This window comes from Lytechinus variegatus, chromosome 15 (assembly GCF_018143015.1).
Source record: "Lytechinus variegatus isolate NC3 chromosome 15, Lvar_3.0, whole genome shotgun sequence".
Classification (NCBI taxonomy): domain Eukaryota; kingdom Metazoa; phylum Echinodermata; class Echinoidea; order Temnopleuroida; family Toxopneustidae; genus Lytechinus; species Lytechinus variegatus.
The window spans coordinates 14,612,262-14,635,587 of record NC_054754.1 but is presented as its reverse complement, the minus strand read 5'-3'; the positions used below and the strand labels follow the sequence as shown (position 1 = coordinate 14,635,587).

General features: G+C 34.8%; 1 protein-coding gene across 1 annotated transcript; it reads right to left on the bottom strand.

Annotated features, from left to right (window-relative positions):
• Window positions 1–10,922: 10,922 nt before the first annotated feature.
• LOC121428924 lies at window positions 10,923–17,962 on the bottom strand. The gene is made up of 2 exons (XM_041625815.1): window positions 16,922–17,962; window positions 10,923–11,179 (listed from the first exon to the last, which is right to left on the bottom strand). The coding sequence occupies exons 1-2, from the start codon at window positions 17,831–17,833 to the stop codon at window positions 11,144–11,146; spliced, it is 948 nt and encodes a 315-aa protein (XP_041481749.1). The 5' UTR covers window positions 17,834–17,962; the 3' UTR covers window positions 10,923–11,143.
• Between the last annotated feature and the right edge of the window lie 5,364 nt (window positions 17,963–23,326).

Sequence of the window (23,326 nt, the reverse complement as noted above, 5' to 3'; positions counted from 1 at the left end):
GAAAATAATACAAAAAAATCCTAACAGAATAGAAATCAACCTTGTTATCATTCTTTAGATTTCGCTATTATTTTTAAGTATGAAAATTGTTGTCAAAATTACAGACAGATCTGTCTGAATTATTCCTGTCATCAAAACTATAAACTTTATCATAATTTATTACCATTATTATTAATATTGTCATTATCATCATGAGTCTTGATTACAACACATTGCCAATACATATTGTTATTTTTCATCACTGTTGATTTCTTTGTGACATTTGTGATGATAATCCTTGATGATTGTGATAGTTACAATAGATGGCACTGCTACTATACTTACTACTGATACTGCTGACTGGACGATTAGTGTCATTAAATATACAGAACAATTGAAACATTATAATTACTTATATAAAAACAAATGAAAGTACAAAAAAACAAAATGCCTTGAAAAAGCATTGAAAATGCCTTGAAATATCAAGGCTCAAAATCCTCAAGGCCAAGGCCCTCTAAAGGCCAAGGCTTTGAAAAAGTATACCTTAAGGCGCCTTAAGGCCAAGGCCGAGCATCAAGGCACTACAACACTGATATATACATACACACATATATATATATATATTTGTAACATATGGGAATCCAACGACGGGTTGTCGTCTAAATTAATAGCAAGGTAATCAAAAATTGTACATTGTTCTATATTCTATTTTTTATAGAAAAAGAAACATCGCTATACACACATAGGAGTTGATTTTCTACTACTTATGAATACAATCAATTTAGTTTTCGATATGTAAAAAAAAAGGATTGTTACAAACCAACCATTCCTATACGTATTTCAGATTTAAGTTCATTTTTTTTTCGTAAACATTTCAAAAATTCTTATCTGACATGTCTGAGGCAACATGGACGCCGTTGTGTGAACAACTCCTTCGACAGCTCCGGGCTGATTTGTTTTATTTTACTTCCAAAATCACCTTTATCTGTATTATATTCCGGATTTTAACAGTTCAAGAACTTTGCTTTGGTATTCTAGTAATCATTGGACCTGGTTTGGAAAGATATTTCCCACTCATTTTCTGGTTTTTAGATGACATTAGAGAGTACAATCATAAGGTAAAATGCCTCGCGACCTACGCTCGCAATCGAACCCTAAGACCAATAAGCGAAGCAACGCTCCCGGCCCGGGGTTATTGAGGTCTTACAACGTACCCGCACGCACAGCTAGTCCCGACCTTTCGTTTGAGGACGCGGACGCTTATTTACAACGGTCGTTGACTTTGGAAGGGACTTTTTGGGCCCGTCATCATGGTCGTAAAACTCAGTCCTGCAATGCAAATTGTGTGACATGAGATTTTTTTTCGTTTCGCATCTGCGACGGAAACATTCAATATGCGTTTCGTGTGCAAAATTCTGGTTGCTACTATGGTAACAGCGATTTATCCGATTGAGGACGACTTTCCAAAGCCACATTTGACTCCTCCTATAGCTCGAGAGGCCGCCCGGGGGGCCCACTTCCATTGATTAGTGGATACCAGTAGCGACCACCCGTAAAAGGGGACAGAGTGGGCAGGTACGTTACGTATATAGGCCTATGTAACATTATAAGGGTGTCAAAACGATGTTTAAAATGCTGAAATAAGGGATATATATTCAATACTTGTGGGGTTTCACAAGCCAAATACTTGTTAAGAGATGCATTTTCATAATCTGGAAAGTAATTGCTTCCCTTGTTTAGCATGTTTTTCGAAACCCCATGGTCGTGCCTGGTATCCACTCATCAATGGAAGTGGTCCCCCCGGAATGTGAATCTAATCCCCATTTCTGGGGAATGTAAAACATAATGCCCCTCACATCGTGTGCGAGAGGCATATCGTTTGTGTATAAGGAGTAAACAAAAGAAACAAAGAAACAAAAGGAAACGAGTTCAAAGGTATCGCATATGATGTGTACATTTCAACGCATGCGAAATGTTCGGCTGGAGAGGTTCATCTTATCCATGAAATCAATTGCCAGTGATCCACCAATAATCCACATTAATTGTAATATCGATTCGATGGAGTGTAATGATCTATATTTAAGCCTTCATTCAGTAAGTTTTTCCTCACTCAATATGTTCTCGATTTGTTTGAAAAACCACTTTCTTCTTCATGTCATAAATCTATTTTAGGTCCTGCATTTTGAATATCTCCAGCCATCAGTCGTAATATACATGCATGTATGCGGTACGGGTGTCGCGGAAAGGGATTTTGCACACGAAAAGCAGATTTGTAGGGCCTGTAACCCCCCTGTTACACAAAGCTTAGCATTGATCGTAGAGCAGTTTTCTACGTTTGATTCTATTGACTGTAATGCACAATCAATCGTAAAAATCAAGTGTATGATTAAGCGTTAACTTTTGTGTTAGGGGACCCTAATACTAGCGTCCGTGATGATTGCGAAAGGTCCCAATTGATAGTAGGCCTACATCGAATGCCAATGGGTCGCTTACACTTATGAATGTGAACAAAAACATGGAATCATCGTTCTCAAAGGTTTTTGAAAAGCTGGACTATCTTACAGCCGATATTGCAGCTATCAAAACCAAAGTAAAGACATAGAAGGATAGTAGACTTGTTAAGAGGTTGAGCGCTGCATTTTTGAGTACAAATGTCCCATTTGGCACAAATGTTCCCTGAGTCAAAAGAAAAAGATTCATCCAAAGAGACACGCTGTATCTATGCAAATAAGCAAGTAATTTGCATAAATTTGCATATTATGTCAATATAGTATAAACAAGTAATTCAGAATATATATTTCACCAGGACTGTCCTAAAATTGGAAATAGAGACTTAGGGTAAGACAGGGAAGAAAATTGTCATAAAATAATTGGGATATCCTTGTTTATTATTACCTAATTTACATAAATTATGCAAATTATAATTTAAAACAGAGTATTTTTTCAAGAATCCTGAACTGTTTTATAAATAACAACAATTAATACAAAATGTCAACATTCTACATGAAAGAGAATATATTAGCGAAAACATCGATATGCTTCATGACAGTATTAGTGTCTTAATTTGCTTAGAAAGAGGGCAAATATGTCAAAATGTATGACGTGATATTGCGCTAAAACGAGACCAAAACAACCTCTATTTCACAGTCACACTCACGAATCGGACAACAAAGCGATCAATGGTATGTCATTCGAGATAACACAATCTCAACACAATAGCTTCCATCGGCTTCTCGTATCGCTTTTGTTGGTGTTTCTGCCACACCGTAATCTATGATACATACGGGCAAAATGCATTTCGGTATCGGTAAAACACTATTAATTTTGTTTTATTTGTTTCTAATTTGTTTCTCTTGGAAAATTTACAGGAGACATTGCTTTGCAGGTTACTGCTTTAATGAAGCTCTGGCACATGAATCATGACGAATGTACCCCACCTCAATCCATATATTAACTTTGTTAAAATATATATCTTTTGGAGACCCCAAAGTGGCAAAACTGCATCTCCCGGCATTCCCGCTACTTTACAAAACCAGTTTGACTTGTATTATCAACTTGGAAAACACAGATGTATGGGACATCAGACAACATGATTCCTGAAAAAAGTTTTTTATTTTTGTTTATTTAAGCCAACGGGAGCCCTCCGAATTTACCCCATCCCCTCTCCGTATTTCGACTTTAAATGAAAAATATCATGTTTTAAAGCCATCGGCAAGGCAAATTGCGTTTTTTGGTATAATAAAGCAACTTTTATATCTATATTTTTATATTTACATTCATCATTATTGATATTATTATAATAATTATTAATATCATTATTACTATTATTATTATTATTATTATTCGGCCGTTTGTAATAGTGCTCTAAGCACAGTAAAGGCTATAACCCAACAGGAGCATGCCTAGGATACCCTTTCCCTTTTTTGGTTTTATGTATTAAAAAATAGTTTATTGTCTTTAGAACTCTTAAAAGATTACTTTTGTTTGTATTGATGCCTTGGAATAGATTGAGGAGAAAATACTCTTCAACTGACATGTAGAGGAGCTGTGGTAAATCAAGGAGCTCCTTGGGTAAATTGAAGAACAGCCACACGGCCCTTTATTGATTCCACTCTATGTTGAATTTAAATATTTTGAGAGCCCAATCGGAGGAAAGATACATTTCTACTACACACAGTAAAGCCTCTTTGCGTTCTCCTCTTGAAAAAAAAAACATAGAAGGCATTGTTTTATATCTCATAAAATAAGTTCGTGTATGTGACGGTGGCCTGTCGAAGTTGCCAAAACCGTTTATTTTGTTTTGACAATATATATTTAGAATATCGTCTAAATGAAGCCCTCATCTGGAAAAGGGCACTTATTAAAGGCAGCATCTACATTATATATATAGAGGAGGCCTTTGCACTGGGAAGAGGGGGCTGAAGCTTGTTTAATTTCTTGGGACCAAAATTTTACATTGAACCTTTTTTTATTTTCAAATTTACATCAATAAATTTTACGGGCAAATAAACAAAAAGGACTGCACTACAAAATGAAGTTTTTTGGGTAACGTTTCTTTTTTTGTCACATCTGCCGGAATTCCGGGGGGTGCTATCTATCGAGAATAATACACGCATCACCCCCCCCCCTAGCTCTTCCGGAAAATCTTGCGGGTGCTTCAGCCCCCGCTTTTAAGTACCAGGGCCTCCTCTATATAATGTAGATGCTGCCTTTAATAAGTGCCCTTTTCCAGATGAGGGCTTCATTTAGACGATATTGTAAATATATATTGTCAAAACAAAATAAAGGGTTGGGCAACTTCGACAGGCCACCGTCATGTACACGAATTTATTTTATGCGATATAAAACAATGCATTCTATGTTTTTTTTTCAAGAGGAGAAAGTAAAGAGGCTTTACTGTGTGTAGTAGAAATGTATCTTTCTTCCGAATGGTCTCTGAAAATATTTAAATTTAACATAGAGTGGAAGCAATAACGGGTATTATAGAGCTTACGTGTGGCTTCTTTTTTCAATGTACTACAGCTCTTCTACATGTCAATTGTAGAGTATTTTCTCCTCAATCTATTCCAAGATATCAATACAAACAAAAGTAATCTTTTAAGAGTTCTAAAGACAATAAACTATTTTTGAATACATAAAACCAAAAGGGAAAAGGGTATCCTAGGCATGCTCCTGTTGGGTTATAGGCTTTACTGTGCTGGAGCATTATGACAAACTGCAGAACAATAACAATAATAATAACATTAATAATAATATTAATATAGATAAATATGGAATATAGATATAAAAGTTGCTTTATTATACCAAAAACGCAATTTGCCTTGCCGGTGGCTTTTAAACACGATATTTTTTATTTAGTGTCGAAATACAGAGAGGGGATGGAGTAAATTTGGAAAGCTCCCGTGGACGTAGGCTTAAATAAAAAAAAAAACTATCTTCAGGAAACATGTTAACTGATGTCTCATACATCTGTCTTTTCCAAGTCGATAATACAAGTCAAACTGGTTTTGTAAAGTAGCGGGAATGCCGCGGGGGAATGCAGTTTTGCCACTTCGGGGTCTCCAAAAGACATATATTTTAACAAAGTTAAAGTATGGATTGAGGTGGGGTACATTCGTCATGATTCATGTGTCAGAGCTTCATTTAAGCAGTAACCTGCAAAGCAATGTCTCCTGTAAATTTTCCAAGAGAAACAAATTAGAAACAAATAAAACAAAATTAATAGTGTTTTACCGATACCGAAATGCATTTTGCCCGTATGTATCATAGATTACGGTGTGACAGACACACCAACAAAAGCGATACGAGAAGCCGATGGAAGCTATTGTGTTGAGATTGTGTTATCTCGAATGACATACCATTGATCGCTTTGTTGTCCGATTTGTGAGTGTGACTGTGACATAGAGGTTGTTTTGGTCTCGTTTTAGCGCAATATCACGTCATACATTTTGACATATTTGCCCTCTTTCTAAGCAAAAATTAAGACACTAATACTGTCATGAAGCATATCGATGTTTTCGCTAATATATTCTCTTTCATGTAGAATGTTGACATTTTGTATTAATTGCTATTATTTATAAAACAGTTCAGGGTTCTTGAAAAAATACTCTGTTTTAAATTATAATTTGCATAATTTATGTAAATTAGGTAATAATAAACAAGGATAGCCCAATTATTTTATGACAATTTTCTTCCCTGTCTTACCCTAAGTCTTTATTTCCAATTTTAGGGCAGTTCTGGTTAAATATATATTCTGAAATACTTGTTTTACCATATCGACCTAATATGCAAATTTATGCAAATTTCTTGCTTATTTGCATAGATACAGCGTGTCTCTTTGGATGAATCATTTTCTTTTGACTCAAGGAACATTTGTGCCAAGTGGGACATTTGTACTAAAAAATGCAGCGTTCACCCTTTTTTTTTGCAGTTAACAAGTCTACTAGGAGCTGTTGAGTTCAATTCGGGAAAAGTTATGGAGATCGAGAAGGATATTATCCCGAAAATTACGGCCAACCTGGAGTCTCGATGACCTACAAAATCAGCTTACTTCATTGGAGATTTATAACCGCCGTTCTAATTTACTATTCTACGGGCTACATGAGACTCCTGAGGAGAATATCTTCCAAGTTATCCGCAACTGCACCGTTGACCTCGGCATTGACGCGAATGAAGCAGCCAACATGGCGTTTGTAAACGCCCATCGTCTACCCCGACGCACAACTCAAGACGCAAGCTCTACTCAACCCACAGCACCCAACCCAATAATCGTCAAATTTGTGTATATGACCGACCGAAACAAAGTTCTATCGGCCTTCGAGAATAGAGATCGACGACCACGAGTCAACGCGCAACCCCTACCTGGTAGTCCTACTCCAAAACGCATCTCGATCCGCACCGACCTTCCCCCCTGCCCTCAAGGCCAGACGCGGTCATCTCGCAAAGGTTGCATATGACATGAGAAAAAAGGATGGCATGTCGACCAAGATATTTCTTAAGAACACCAAGGTTTGTCTTCAATGGAAACAAAAAGGGACATCTACTTGGAATGACTACCAGCATCACGATGAGTAAGCCATAAACATCTTCACGCCTTATAGTTTTATCTTCGCGCCATATTATTTTGGATTAATTTTGTTGTTGTTATTCAAGAATCCTCAAAAGCAATCGATATTTAAAAAAAAAAGTATGCATAATACATATGAACGGAAATTACATACTTACTTGACTGTACATGAATACAGTTGAATCTGCCAGACGTTTGACTGTTTCAAAATTTAAGAAATTTAGCTTTTGTTTTAATACAATGCTGAAAAACTGTCTAAATGCCAGAGTTTTATTCCATACTGTCTCTTTTTATAAATTATTCATTGAAATCTACACTATTGAATATATAGTGCTTACATTTCTCTAACCTGTTCGATAGAAATAATTTCCTTTTTTCTAACGATGTGTGTTTTGGGTACATCGTTTCTGCAATTATTTATGTCAGTTGAATAATCTTTTAACATGTAGATGAATCATATGACATTAGTAGAGTAAAATTCATTTTGTTATGTATCTTTTAGTAAAACAAATGGCCAAATATTCCTTCTAAGCAAAGTGAAATTACGAATATAGACATTTTAGCGGAAAATAAATTTGATTTGTTTAATACCTACATTCCACTAAAGTACATTATTTTTTATTGTATAAGACGGTGTTTATTTTTCTTTCCATTTTTAAAATTTACCTGCAATTAGTGCTGAAAGATGAACAGATATAAAACGTCAGGTATCCTACATAATAATGCTTTGCTTATCATGTTTACTTCGAATATTTCCTGAAACAAAATCGCTTTTTTCTATTACAACGAAAAAAACATTGAAACGTGTACATCTTCTGGTATATTTCAAACTTTTTTATTATTCATTGGAGTCTACCTCGTTTATATCATCGAGAAATTATTCTATCACTTAAACTCTCTCGATAAACATTAAAAAAATATATAGTTCAAATGCAATTACTGCTGAAAGATAAACAGATATAAAGTGTATGTCAGATATACTCTTTTATATCATCGAGATACATGTCTTCTATCACTTAAACTTTCTCGATAAATATGTGTAATCTCTCTCTGAACGATAAGTGTGTTGACACATTGTCTCTGCGATGATGACTCTTTACGACAGTCTCTGAAATGTTTAGAATATTGTATGCAGACAAATCATCTGATAGGAGCTGATTTTTGTCTTCTTTTCCATGTTTTTTCTTCTTTTTTCTGTTTAGAAATGCAAATTGCCATAGATCCATACTTGGCACGTATACTTTGTGAATATAATGTACCAGAAAAATGACTTAAATTTGTTATATATTCAACATTTCAGCTGACTATATTTTTTTCTCGGTTCAACATTTGGTACTGTTCAAAGATGTAAGGATGAATGTCAGGTATTTTACTGATAAACTAGTATCTGAACCAGTTGGTTATTCCAAATACTCTTGAAAATAACATACTTAACATCTTTGAACTCAACTGATAACCCTACAGTATGTCAGAATCCCTTTCATACTTGTTTTGATGTTTCACAGGCGTAAACCTTTTTGTAATATAAAAAGGAATTATGTTGGCAAAATCACTATCATTTTGTCTATACATCTTTGCATGACCATTTGTTGATGTAAGCATATCATGGCTATAGGCCTACCACTTTTGGAGGTTTTTTTGTGATAATCTGACTGGTCCTATGTCAGCTTGATCAGCTTACCATTCAACCAAATTTAAAGCCGAAACAGATAGGTATAGGAAACTTTTCTTCTGGACTATTGTGGTCTAGCTCATAAATGAAATTGAATTGTTTTTTGTGAAAGTAATGCTTGCTCTGGCTTGGCCAATATACAATTTATTTTCTAAGATGGGTACATGATTCGCTTACCTTGAGATGTTTCAACAGGTATGAGTTTCACGACTTAATAAATACAATTTTTATATAGCCAGTTTTATAATTCCTCATATTTAGAAGTCTTTGCCCCAGATGTCTACTATACTGATATGAATTTTTCATATCTTTATAAATTGTTTATTTATCTGTATTCTGCTTGCATATTCGAATGCATATTGGCTGTCTGTCCCTTTGACCAACATTTCTGAATAATCCTTCACAATTTTCACCTAAAGATGATATCGATGTATGGAAAATATAGAGCTAATTCGAATATGCTTAACATTTTATTAATTTCAGAATCGTTTCAGGTTTTTAAACCGAAATGAAAACCTCATAACATATTCATTTTAATCTTATTTCTGAATGTTTACTGTCAGCGGAATACCCTTTTTTAAAACCAAATTCTTCAGAAGTGCTCAAATTTGGTAGATATTAAAGAGTATTATTGTCATACTTAGTTTATCTTTATAATTTTAGTATAGTAATGAACAAAAGTTTCGACAGACAAGTATACGACGGTTTTATATTATATTAAAAAAACATAATGAAGTATGTCTTTGAATAAGACATTATGCAAGCCTCCTTTTGAATACTCTCACAATTCCAAACCCTTTAAATTCATATCACTGACTCTGTAATCTAACAGAAATTGTGTAAAAAGAGCATTTTCGGATGTTATTTTGATGACATCTATCCCTTTGCTCTCTCAATGTACATAGCTGCTTGTAATTGCCTGCATACTTAGTACGTTTGCCTTTATCACTCACCTTTTATCATGTTTGTTAAACAGTTGTCAATGACCATACATGTGGCTCCAACTAAAGGGACATTTACAATAGAAAGTCAGGTTACAATTTACAATGATAAATTGCATCTAATCCACATGTTTGTTGGTCAGCTGCCTATCTAGCTTTTCAAATCAAACATTCTTTTTTAATCATAGTAATTTACAGAACAGGTTAACAACCTGAACATAGATAATGAACCTATCGTGTCGCAAATACCTTTTCAAATGTGATTCTATTATCATCGTTGTTTGCAATTTGACTTTCTATATAGTCCACTTGTCCATATGTAAATTTTATTCTTTGCAGTTACGATCCGTTGCATTTATTGTATGGATCAGGTTCATTATGCTAATGAAGATATCCACCGTATTATGTCAGCTTAGATTACATTCTTTTATTATACAAAATCTATCTACATAGACCTATGATTTCATTCATTTATACCCTTGCTCAATATATCAGGTTTATCAAATCCCGGTGACCCCCCCCCCCCTTATTTTTCCTCAAAAGCCCGGAGTCTCTTCGTCACATGTACGCGCTCATGATCGGACACACTCTTCTTACATCATGTACATGCACCCTCACTTGCACCTGCACACACCTTTCACTCCAAGCTTTCAACACCGTATTGGAAACCCAAGTTTATACCCTTCATGAACCTGGATGACGTATTGGATAATGCAGTATTTACACCCCAGTGTAGATACTATACTGCCAACGAATTTAATTCAGTTTTTAATACTACCCAAATTAACAAACCAATCCACCTTAGCTTTATGCATATAAACATTAGAAGCTTGCAAAAGAACTTTGATACTTTCAGTGAGTTTTTTTCTATATTGAATACTTTTCCCTTTTCTGTAATCGCAATGTCAGAAACATGGTTACACTCAACCACCCCATCCATTTTCTACATTGACAATTATACATTTAAACATAGTGATCGTAATCGTGGAACTGGAGGAGGTTTCGCTTTTTATATTCACAATGATCTAAATCTTAAAATAAGACATGATATTCAACTCCAAGGTATAGAATCCTTATTCATAGAAATTATTGATGAAAAAAATAAAAACAAGATAGTCGGCGTAATCTACAGACCACCAAATAATATCGCCAACATATTTCTGGATAAATTGGAATCTTGTCTCGAATGTATATCACACGAAAACAAGGAAACTTATCTCATTGGCGATTTCAATATAGATATATCTATAACATAATAATAAGTGGATAACCACTGTACCATGTCTCGCCACCTGCGTTCGCGGACATTCCTTTTGTTATTTCGAATTGCTATATTCTTTTCCATTTTATACGATCGAGTTAACAAATCAACACAATCAGAAACTGTTGGTTTACATGATTTACATCTACTTAGATAAATTGGTTTCTTTGCAATAACTAAAACATGATTAAAAAGAAGACATTTTATTGACAAAATACCGAGTATTACATTTTTTCGGTTAATAATGAAAAATCAAACATATAGTCCGGCAGCCCAGGAGGTTTATTCAACCGAAAGCCGGACAAGCAAATGACCCCATAGCTGGATGGCATGGACCTTGAAGTTTACAAAAATGCATTGCTGCCGGGTTCTATGCGTGGTCTTCCCTCCGAAATGACGTAATATATGACGTCACTACAAAATGGCCCTATTTCACCATTTTTCAGACATTGTACACATAGCATGAAGTCAAGGGAGAATATCTCAGCCAAATCATGTTTGTTTTGTATGAAACTTTCACAATGTATTGTTCGAGTAGTGCACAAGAGATATGCAAAATTTCACGATCAGAAATTATTGTTTACATATGCAAATTACGTAATGAAATTTGCATATCATTAGTTTTGGAGATTTCTCGCATAAAAAATTGTCAAAAATCGATTTAGAAATTTATTTTCTTTTGTAGTGTACTTTATTTGATATTTTTTCTCTCAAGCATAATATCATTGTCTTTATCTATATCTCTACTTTAAGAAAATATATAACAGTAATTGAAAAAGACATTATAGACTGTGATTTCAGCCCCCTTTCCAATATGGTGCGCACGTAGAAATCGTGCGTTTTTGGCCTATTTTCACCATATGGCTGACGTGTGCGAACGATATGCCTACTTTATTGATGTTTCCTGCATTTTGCATGATATTAAATCTTCCAAACAACATATTTTCTTCTTCATTATGTCTCTGGTGATCAATCAATTATTTCAGCAAAATTTGATTGCCCACTGGGCAGTCTATAGGCTACGTTTTCAGCCTAGTTTTCAACAACGAACCTATACCATGTATGACTGCATCGTTGTAGTCGAGTCGGATAAGGGGGTTTCTATGTACCATCAAAACATTTTTCACTCAATGTTTTGGTATTTGCCTAAAGTGTCTAGTTAATAAAACTTGATGTTCCCTTCCCAAAATCGTGTCCAACGGAGTTCAAAATTGATATCTTTGGCGGCCCTCTTGGACATTTTTAATGAAAATCAATTATTTTCATATTTTATTGCACAAAGTCTGACAATGGGAAATTTTAAATCAATACGCATTTCACTAGGATTTGGATAGTAGAAATCGGTTGAAATTGTTTTCTGAATAGTCCGGTTAATATATTAAAAAAAAGAATTCATCAAAAATTTTGAACCAAAATGTTCAAGTGCATTGACATCTATCTGTTTCATCTTGCATCCGATCGCCTTTGTTGATGTGCCTAACATGCAGAAAATAACGTACTTAGCGATCGATAGAAAGGTATGTATTACTTGTATCATGTGTATGAGGGTAAAAGGCATTTTCTACACAAAGCAATTTTTATGATGATTAAATCTCTTGAAAAAGATAGAAGTTCGAGGCATTGCTCTGCATTTTCATTTTGCATGCAATTACTCTCGGGCACCTTAAAGCATAGTCCCACAAGAACCAGTAAAATGTTACATACAGTACCATACCATTATCCATAGCTTGACTATTATGATATCGTGCTTTTCGGAGCCCCCAATGTGGTAACATTTTGTTTTGAGTATGTAATTTTTTCCTTTAAATCACTTTTCTCTATCAGCTACATATAAAGAAATTGGGGCATAGCAAAGCCTAACCCTCAGGGGGCTGCCAAAGTCACCCAATCTTTCTTTCGTATCTTGCCAGTTTCTCGGAAAATTAGTCATTTTGAGACAAACAGTGTTTCTGCCTTGCGGTAAAGCCCTTGTTTTTGTTTTGTAACCACATAAAGATGACAAAGTAGGATCTTCTTTATCAGTTACATATGTCTATTTTCATTCTTTATTGTAAAAAAATGCAATGTTTGAGCCCCCAATCAGACAAAAGGGCATTTCTGCTATATAGTAAAGCTAGCTTTGATTTTGGAAACCACTTTGAAATAAAAGAAGAGGCATTTTTTTCTATCAGCTACATGTAAAAAAAAGTGCGGTACATCGACTGCTACCTTCTTCAGAGGCTCCAAGATTGGCAGATTTTCCCCATATTGGAAAAAATATGGAAAAGGGGTGGGTGACTTTCGGAACCCCCGGAGGGGATAGACTTTGCTGTGCAACCATTTATTAGCAGCAGATTGAAGAAAGTCTACTCCTTTAATTCCATGTAGTTTCAAAAGAATGAAACTGGCTTCACCATATAGCAGAAACGCTTTTTGCCTGAATGGGGGCTCGAAAATAGCACATTTTCCCATAAACAGGTAAAGTATGGAAAAAGGGTAGGTGATTTCGGCGACCCCATAAGGGGGGTATGTTCCAATATGCCAACACCTCTTTATATGCAGCAGATAGAGGAAACTCTACTCTTTCGTCTCCATATAGTTTAAAAGCAATAAGAGTAGTTTTACTATTACGTAAAAGGGGCGGGTAACTTTAGCAGTTCCAAAAGGGAGTAGGCTTTATGGTACCAGCACCTCTTTATATGTAGCAGATAGAGGAAACTCTACTCTTTTGTCTCCATATAGTTTAAAAGCAATAAGAGTAGTTTTACTACATAGCATAAACCCCTTTTGCCTCAACGGGGGCTCGAAAATAGCATATTTTCCCATAAATAGGTAAATATGGAAAAAGGTTAGGTGAATTTGGCGACCCCCCAAGGGGGGTATGTTCCAATATGCCAACACCTCTTTATATGTAGCAGATAGAGGAAAGTCTACTCTTTTGTCTCCATATAGTTTAAAAGCAATAAGAGTAGTTTTACCACATAGCAGAAACACCTTTTGCCTTAATGGGGGCTCGAAAATAGCATATTTTCCCATGATTTTGCAAATTACGTAAAAGGGGCGGGTAACTTTGGCAGTTCCCAAAGGGGGTAGGCTTTATGGTACCAGCACTTCTTTATATGTAGCAGATAGAGGAAACTCTACTCTTTTGTCTCCATATAGTTTAAAAGCAATAAGAGTAGTTTTACTACATAGCAGAAACACCTTTTGCCTCAACGGGGGCTCGAAAATAGCATATTTTCCCATAAATAGGTAAATATGGAAAAAGGTTAGGTGAATTTGGCGACCACCCAAGGGGGGTATGTTCCAATATGCCAACACCTCTTTATATGTAGCAGATAGAGGAAAGTCTACTCTTTTGTCTCCATATAGTTTAAAAGCAATAAAAGTAGTTTTACTACATAGCAGAAACACATTTTGCCTCAATGGGGGCTCGAAAATAGCATATTTTCCCATAAATAGGTAAAATATGGAAAAAGGGTAGGTGATTTCGGAGACCCCCTAAGGGGGTATGTTCCAATATGCCAACACCTCTTTATATGTAGCAGATAGAGGAAACTCTACTCTTTTGTCTCCATATAGTTTGAAAATAATAAACGTGGTTTTACTAAATAGCAGAAGCACGTTTTGCCCAAATGGGGGCTCGAAAATAGCATATTTTCCCATTAATGGGCAAAATACGTATAATTATCGGGTAACTTTAGCAGTCCTCAGAGGGGGTAGGCTTTGCTGTAACAGCACACCTTTTTTGTAGCAGATAGAGAAAACTCTACTCTTGTCTTCACATAGTTTAAAAACAATGAAAGTGGCCGTATTACATAGCAGCAACACTTTTTGCCTCAATGGGGGCTTGAAAAAGCATATTTTCCCACAAATAGGTAAAATATGAAAAAGGGTGGGTGATTTCGACGCTCCCTGAAGGGGTATGCTTCAGTATGCTAGTAGCAGATAGAGGAAACTCTACCCTTCTTATCTCCATGTAGTTTAAAAAGAAAGAAAGTGGCTTTATTCCATATCAGAAACGTTTTTTGCCTCAATGGGGGCTCGAAAATAGCATATTTTCCCATGATTTTGCAAATTACGTAAAAGGGGCGGGTAACTTTGGCAGTTCCTAAAGGGGGTAGGCTTTATGGTACCAGCACTTCTTTATATGTAGCAGATAGAGGAAACTCTACTCTCTCGTCTCCATATAGTTTTAAAGCACTAAGAGTAGTTTTACTATATAGCAGAAACACCTTTTGCCTCAATGGGGGCTCGAAAATAGCATATTTTCCCATAAATAGGTAAATATGGAAAAAGGTAGGTGATTTCGGCGACCCCATAAGGGGGTATGTTCCAATATGCCAACACCTCTTTATATGCAGCAGATAGAGGAAACTCTACTCTTTCGTCTCCATATAGTTTAAAAGCAATAAAAGTAGTTTTACTACATAGCAGCAACACTTTTTGCCTCAATGGGGGCTTGAAAAAGCATATTTTCCCACAAATAGGTAAAATATGAAAAAGGGTGGGTGATTTCGACGCTTCCTGAAGGGGTATGCTTCAGTATGCTAGTAGCAGATAGAGGAAACTCTACCCTTCTTATCTCCATGTAGTTTAAAAAGAATGAAAGTGGCTTTATTCCATATCAGAAACGTTTTTTGCCTTAATATGGGCTCCAAAGTGGCATATTTTCCAATAAATGGGTAATAATGGTATTTGCCCTTTAACTAAGCAAATAAAGACATACATATTGTCATGAAGCGTTACAGTATTATCGGTATATTATATCCTCTTTCGTGTCGAATGCTGATATTTTGAAATAGTTGTTGATGTTAATGATTGAACAGATAGATATCAATGCACATGCAAATTTTTGACCAAAATCATGCCCATTTCGGGATAAATTTTATTTCAAAATATATCATCAGAAAACGAATTAAATCGATTTCTACTATCCCAATCATAGAGAAATGCGTATTGATTAAAAGATTGTCCCATTGTCAGACTCTGTGCAATAAAATATGAAAATAATTGATTTTCATTTTAAAAAAGTCCAAGAGGGCCGCCAAAGATATCAATTTTGAACCCCGTTGGACACGATTTTGGGAAGGGAACATCAAGATTCATTAACGAGACAGTTTAGACAAATACCAAAACGTTGATTGAAAAATTGAGTGAAAAGTATTTTGATGGTACACAGGAACCTCTTATCCGACTCGACTACAACGATGCAGTCTTACATTGTATAGGTTCGTTGTTGAAAACTAGGCTGAAAACGTAGCCTATAGACTGCCCAGTGGGCAATCAATTTTTGCTGAAATCATTGATTGATCACCAGAGACATAATGAAGAAGAAAATATGTTGTTTGGAAGATTTAATATCATGCAAAATGCAGGAAACATCAATAAAGTAGGCATATCGTTCGCACACGTCAGCCATATGGTGAAAATAGGCCAAAAACGCACGATTTCTACGTGCGCACCATATTGGAAAGGGGGCTGAAATCACAGTCTATAATGTCTTTTTCAATTACTGTTATATATTTTCTTAAAGTAGAGATATAGATAAAGACAATGATATTATGCTTGAGAGAAAAAATATCAAATAAAGTACACTACAAAAGAAAATAAATTTCTAAATCGATTTTTGACAATTTTTTATGCGAGAAATCTCCAAAACTAATGATATGCAAATTTCATTACGTAATTTGCATATGTAAACAATAATTTCTGTTCGTGAAATTTTGCATATCTCTTGTGCACTACTCGAACAATACATTGTGAAAGTTTCATACAAAACAAGCATGATTTGGCTGAGATATTCTCCCTTGACTTCATGCTATGTGTACAATGTCTGAAAAATGGTGAAGTAGGGCCATTTTGTAGTGACGTCATATATTACGTCATTTCGGAGGGAAGACCACGCATAGAACCCGGCAGCAATGCATTTTTGTAAACTTCAAGGTCCATGCCATCCAGCTATGGGGTCATTTGCTTGTCCGGCTTTCGGTTGAATAAACCTCCTGGGCTGCCGGACTAATAGTGAGTTCTTTTCCTAGCTGATTCCAAAATAACTGTGTAAATGGGCAATTCCAAAATAAATGTTCGATCGTTTCAATTTCTGCATTACAGAAAGAACATAAAGGTGAAGTAATGACTTTCATTTTATACAACTTATAGTTCAAGTTTAAAATATCGTTCAATACTTTGAACTGAAATTCTCTGTATTTTACATCAATAGTGTTCAGTAGAATAGATGAACGAGCTAATACCAATTCTTTATCTGAAACATGATATCTGTTTTGAAGTCTAAACGTACTTACAGGACGCTCATATTTTTCTGCTACTAACAGATCATAAAAATGTTTACTTTTTATTTTGTTTAGCTGTACCAACTCAACAGGAAGGATAACATTTGATATAGCAGCATTCTTAAATGAGTCCGTATATGATATTTTAGAAAATTTTGTCTTTAAAAGAGCAGAATACACTCCTTGTAATCGAAAGTAATCGTTGGCATTTAAATCAAATAACCTTTTCATTTCATCCAATCGTCTTAAAGTACATCCTTCAGTAAGGATGTCATTAAAAAACACAATTCTTTTTAAAAACAATTTTCGAAAGAAGATTATATCTCGAGTAACTTTCAGTTGTTTATTGTTCCAGATGATCTGGAACTTCGTATTATCTTCTCTGTTTCTCACATTAAGAGAATCCCAACATTGTAAAATATTTTTATAAAACTGAGGAATATCAAAGTTCAACATTTTAAGACTATAGTTACAGTTGAATACAAACAATCCCCCGTTCTTTTTAAGGTAATATTGAAGAATTTGAAACCATCCTTGTTTATCTGCATGTTTAATTCTCTCTATCCAAAATAACTGCTGGGCTTTAACAGCCGAATACACATCTACCATCTTAATTCCTCCGTTTGATAGATCCTGGATCATGACGTTTCTTTTAATTTTGTCGGGTCCATTCCAAATAAAACTGAAAAACACTCTCTCTAACTTTTTAAGAAACCAATCGGGTAAAAGAGTGGATGAAAATAAATAAATGAATTTGGATATTCCAAATGATTTAATTATTTTAATTTTACCGAATAAAGTTAGACTTCTCATTTTCCACACGTTTAAAGTAACTTGTATTGATGATAGTATTTCTTTCAATGATTTAGATATTAATTTCTTACTTGAAAATGACAAATTTAAACAAATTGTTACTCAACCAACCCGAGAGGGCAATATTCTTGATATGATTGTAACTACTATAGACCAATTGTACCAAGAAACCAAAATATTAGCCCCTGTTGGCATGAGCGATCATAATTGTATCCTTTGGATACCCAAAGAAAAGTCTCATCGTATTAATCGAGTTAAGAAAAGAATTGTTCGCCCGATTCCTGACAGTGGCAAAAGAGCTTTTGGTACTTGGTTAACTAAGTTTACTTGGGAAGAAATGTATAGAGAAGATGATCCATCTTTGAAGTGTCAAATGTTATTGGATACTATGATGACTCACTTAGATATTCACATTCCGACAAAAGAGATTCGAATGCATTGTAGAGATAAACCTTGGATCAATGCGGAAGTCAAAGATGTTATACATCAAAGACAGCAAGCTTTCAGTAACAACTCCCAAAGTCTGTGGCGTTACTTAAGAAACAAAGTCATACGCTTAATCAGACTAAGGAAAGTTGCATATTATAATACCAGAGTTAGAAATTTAAAAACTAGTAATCCAGCAGCATGGTACAAACAGATTCGGATTCTAACAAATACTCACAAAAAACATAGCCCAATCCATATTCCGAATATAGACCCAAATGATTCTAATCATGATAAAAACGTTGCTAATTATATTAATCAGCATTTCTTGAACGTGGCAAGTGATCTACAAAGTTTAAATAGAAATGAATTACCTGTTTACTTACCATCCCAGAAAACTTACCCTATTGTACAACCTTACGAAGTATATAAACAATTGAAAACTTTGAACCAACAAAAATCTGGTATTAGTGAAGACTTACCAGTCAGAATCATTCGTGAGTTTGCTTTGGAATTGTGTTCGCCACTAACTGATATCTTGAACAATTCCTTTTACCAGTCTGTTGTACCATGTCAGTGGAAACGCTCCGAGATTATACCCATTCCTAAATGTTTACCAGTAACAGTGCAGAACTTAAGACCAATAGCATTAACTAGCTATTTTGCAAAAATAGCAGAATCGTTCATATGTAAATGGTTAATAGAAGATATATCCGATCACATTGATGTTAACCAATTTGGAAACCGAAAAGGCCTATCAACAAATCATTACCTAGTTCGATTGCTTCACCAATTGTATGAAAATGCTGAAAAATCCCAATCTATATCAACCCTCATATTTACAGACTTCTCAAAAGCTTTCGACAGAATTGATCACAATATCCTTGCAAAAAAATTACTTAACCTCGAAGTTAGACCATGTCTTATTTCTTGGATTTTGGACTTCCTCGAAAATCGACAAAAACGAGTCAAATACCTTGGTCAGTTTTCAAATTGGTCGGCATCACATGCAGGTGTAGCTCAAGGTACAAAACTTGGGCCTATTCTCTTTCTAATAATGATAAACGATGCATGTATAAAATCTCAAGTTCCATATTTTAAATATGTTGATGACCTCACACTAGTTGAAAGTCGCAAACAATTTCAACCATCCAAATTACCAAACGTGCTCTCTGAATTCGACCAGTGGTCCGTTAGCAATAATATGACACTTAATCCATCTAAATGTCAGTGCATGCATATAATTTTCTCTAGAAATATTGTTGATCAAAATCGTATTTTTATTGGAAATGAATGCTTGAGAACAGTGCAAAAAGCTAAAATACTAGGTATAATTGTTCAGTCTGACTTGAAATGGGAAAGTCATATATCAGACCTTTTATGTCGTAGTAATAAAAAGCTCTATATGCTTCGTTGTCTCAAAACGTATAAATTACCACTTTGCGATTTAATAACAGTATATAAGGGTTACATTAGGCCAATTTTGGATTACGGAGTACCAGTTTTTAACGGAAACCTAACACAAAACCAAGTTTCCTGTTTAGAACGTATTCAGTCAAGAGCATGCAAAATTATGCTCGGTGAAAAATACACTAATTATACCGATGCTTTAGAAGTGTGTTCTTTACAATCTTTATCTGAAAGACGAAAACAATTGTGTATGAACTTTGCTGTATCCCTTGCCAACAGCCCACTTTGTAACCATTGGCTACCTATGAACAACGATGTTGATTACTCATTGAGGAAAAGACTTAAATATCGTCAGTTTCATTGTAAAACCAAACGTTTCCAAAACAGCCCATTACCTTATAAATAAGTACCAAGCGTTTAATAAATAAATTTATTAAACGCTAACCTGAAATAAGTTTGTGTTCCTTGATATAGTTACCCGGTTGATATACATAGGTCTACAAACATCTACTGTGCAAGTTGTGTTTTGCTAATATATCGCGCCTAATACTAATTTTTTATTATTAGCTCACAAGCTTCAGATGAAAATTTTACAATTTTTAGAACTTTTTAAACTCAAACACAATTGAATAGGTTTACAGGTTTTTATTAGTCATGATTTTAATGCATGTATTTCACATTGTAACAACTAAAGGGAAACAATGTTTTTTATGCCAATATTTTACTCATTTTTATTAAGATTTCTCATGTGGTGGAAGATGTGTTATTTTACAAACTGCATCATTCTTCAAATTTTAAGTAATCGTTCTCAGGATTGAGCAGGACGGTTTCTTGGGACGGGCGACCACCCACCCCCCCCCCTTGGTTCTTCTTCTTTTTTTATAATCTGTATGCTTAATGAGTGCAAGGTGTGAGGGGTGACTGCTAGGTTGGTGGGTGCAGTTGTTTGATTTAACGTGCTTATGGTTGTTGGATGAATGAGGAGTGTGCTATGAATGTGAATGTTTTTTTTGTTTTTTTGTAAGAGATTGTTTGTCGGCCCTATTAATGCATAGCTCCAGTGGGGTTAGCTGACCCTAAGTTCCGCCTGAGCGATGGATTTGAATAACCAATTCCATTGCCCAGGTTGAATTGTGTTGTTGAGGGGTTGGCATTCCCTGGCTGGAGCTGCGCATTGAACTTGACTGCTCGCTCGTCCCCAGACACCCTCCTGTCTTTAGTTCTTTTGTTACTTGCTTAAATCTATGTTTTTATTGTTTAATTCGAGTGGCGATGTTTGTCAATAAGCATTCTTCCACCACCACCACCTTTCAGTCTTCTATCTGTTCTTTTGTTAAGTTGCATTATATTCTCTTAATTATTTCAAGTTTTGATGTTTTTAAATCACCTATTTATACATGTATATACCTGTAAATTGTACACAATTCAGCCTTTTGGCTGCAACGTGCAATGATTTTGAATAAAACCTTTTCAATTCAATTCAATTCAATTCAAATTCTTCTGCTTTTTTAACTTGCGCAGTATCTGATTCAGTACCCACAAAAGTACCAAGCACATTTATAGTATCTACAAAATTGAAATTATGTCTGAAAACTGCATTCGACACATTACCAATCTTTGAAATTTCTGTCTTATTTAAATTAATTGTTAAACTTGAACACTTCTCAAACTGTTGCATAATATCAAATAATGAGTTAAGAGAATTTACATCTGAACAAAATGAGCAAAAATCGTCTGCGTATAAAGACAGTTTTAATTCACTGGTACCAACTGATATACCTTGTATATCAATTGAATTTCTAATACGTATAGCAAGTGTTTCTAGAGATATTATAAATAAATAAGGGAGAGGGGATCCCCTGTCTTACCCCTCTCGTAATTTGAAAGTATCCAGTAGATTTACCATTATTCAGAACACAACCTTCTAAATTTTTATAAAGGGTTTTAACCCACTTGATAAACGATGCGCCGAAACCAAACGAATCTAAACATTCAAATAAATAGTCGTGGTCTAGCGAGTCAAACGCTTTCTTAAAATCTACTGAAGCAATGAATCCTGCTTTCTGTTCCGCCCTAAGAAAATGATACACGTCATGTACGTTTCGGATAGCTTCCCCTATTGCTCTTCCGCGGAGGAATGCAAATTGGTCTTTGTCAATTATTTCATCTAAAACATCGATTATCCTATTGGCTAATGCTTTTGAACATATTTTTGCGTCCACATTTATCAACGATATAGGTCTGTAACTCTCTAGTAGACGTTTGTCTTTATTTGGTTTACAAATTAAAGATATGACACTTTGCTTTTGACTTGCTGATAATTCATTTTCTTGAAAAGAAAAATTCAAAGAAACAAGTAAGGGATCCTTGACAATGTCCCAAAAAGTAATATAAAATTCCTTGGAGAGTCCATCATTCCCCGGGGACTTTCCACATTTCATATCCGTCAATACTTTCTTACACTCATGTTCAGTGAGAAGTCCTTCACATGATTTGGATGAAAATTCAGAGAGTTTGTGTCCTCTTATTTTCAAAAAATTATTTGCATTCTCATCTGTTATGTTAACATTTTGTTTTGTATACAGCTGCCTGTAAAAGTGTTTAATATTTTGTAAAATTTCTTTTTCGTCTTCAATAATATCATCTTCTTTTAAAAGTTTTCGGATAGTGGAATTAACTTTACGTTGTTTTTCTAGTGTAAGAAAATATTTATTACTTTTTTCTCCGTATTCGATCCAATTTGCCTTGGAGCGAATAATAATACCTTGTGTAATTTTATCATAATACTTTTCTAATTCCTGTTTAGCTTGTTGATAATTAATAACGTGTTCAGAATTCAAATATAACTTCGATTGCAACATTTGTACCTTTTTTCCAATTGTATTCTTTCTTCTTTTAATTCTCTAACTTTATTTTTACTATACTTTTGTGTATATCTTCGAATTTGGTATTTAATATAATCCCACCTAACTCTGGGATCTGAAAATTCCTTAGAATCTTCCAACCATACTTTGAACTCTGTACGGATACTTGTACAGTATTCGTCATCTTGACACAAAGATGCATTGAATTTCCAATAACCTTTCCTGGAATTAACTCAGTGAACTTTAACTCTAATAAAAGCGCTGAATGATCAGTTGCTACTGATGGTACATAAGCTATCTTAGATACATTATCTTGAAGATCAAAAGGAACAAACCAATGATCTAATCTACTCTGAGAAGAACAATCTAATTTCCTCCAAGAGTATTGCTTTTCATCTGGGTTTATTAAACGCCATATATCACACAAGTTGAAATCATTTAGTAACGATACCAGACTATCTCTGCTTACATGACTTACATATGAGTAGGATATACTTTTTGACTGATTCATCCTATCTAATTTAGGATTCATAACCACGTTAAAATCCCCTCCTGTTAATAATGTATATTGGGGTTCGGCATTATTTTCCCAGATATTTCTTAATTCTAACCAAAAAGTGAC

Excerpts from the sequence above, each read along its gene's own strand:
- LOC121428924 (XM_041625815.1), bottom strand. The coding sequence starts at position 17,833 with ATGATCCAGGATCTATCAAACGGAGGAATTAAGATGGTAGATGTGTAT. Across the intron at positions 11,180-16,921 it reads AGCTAGGAAAAGAACTCACT|ATGTTTGATTTTTCATTATT; the intron begins ATTAGTCCGGCA and ends CTGCCGGACTAT.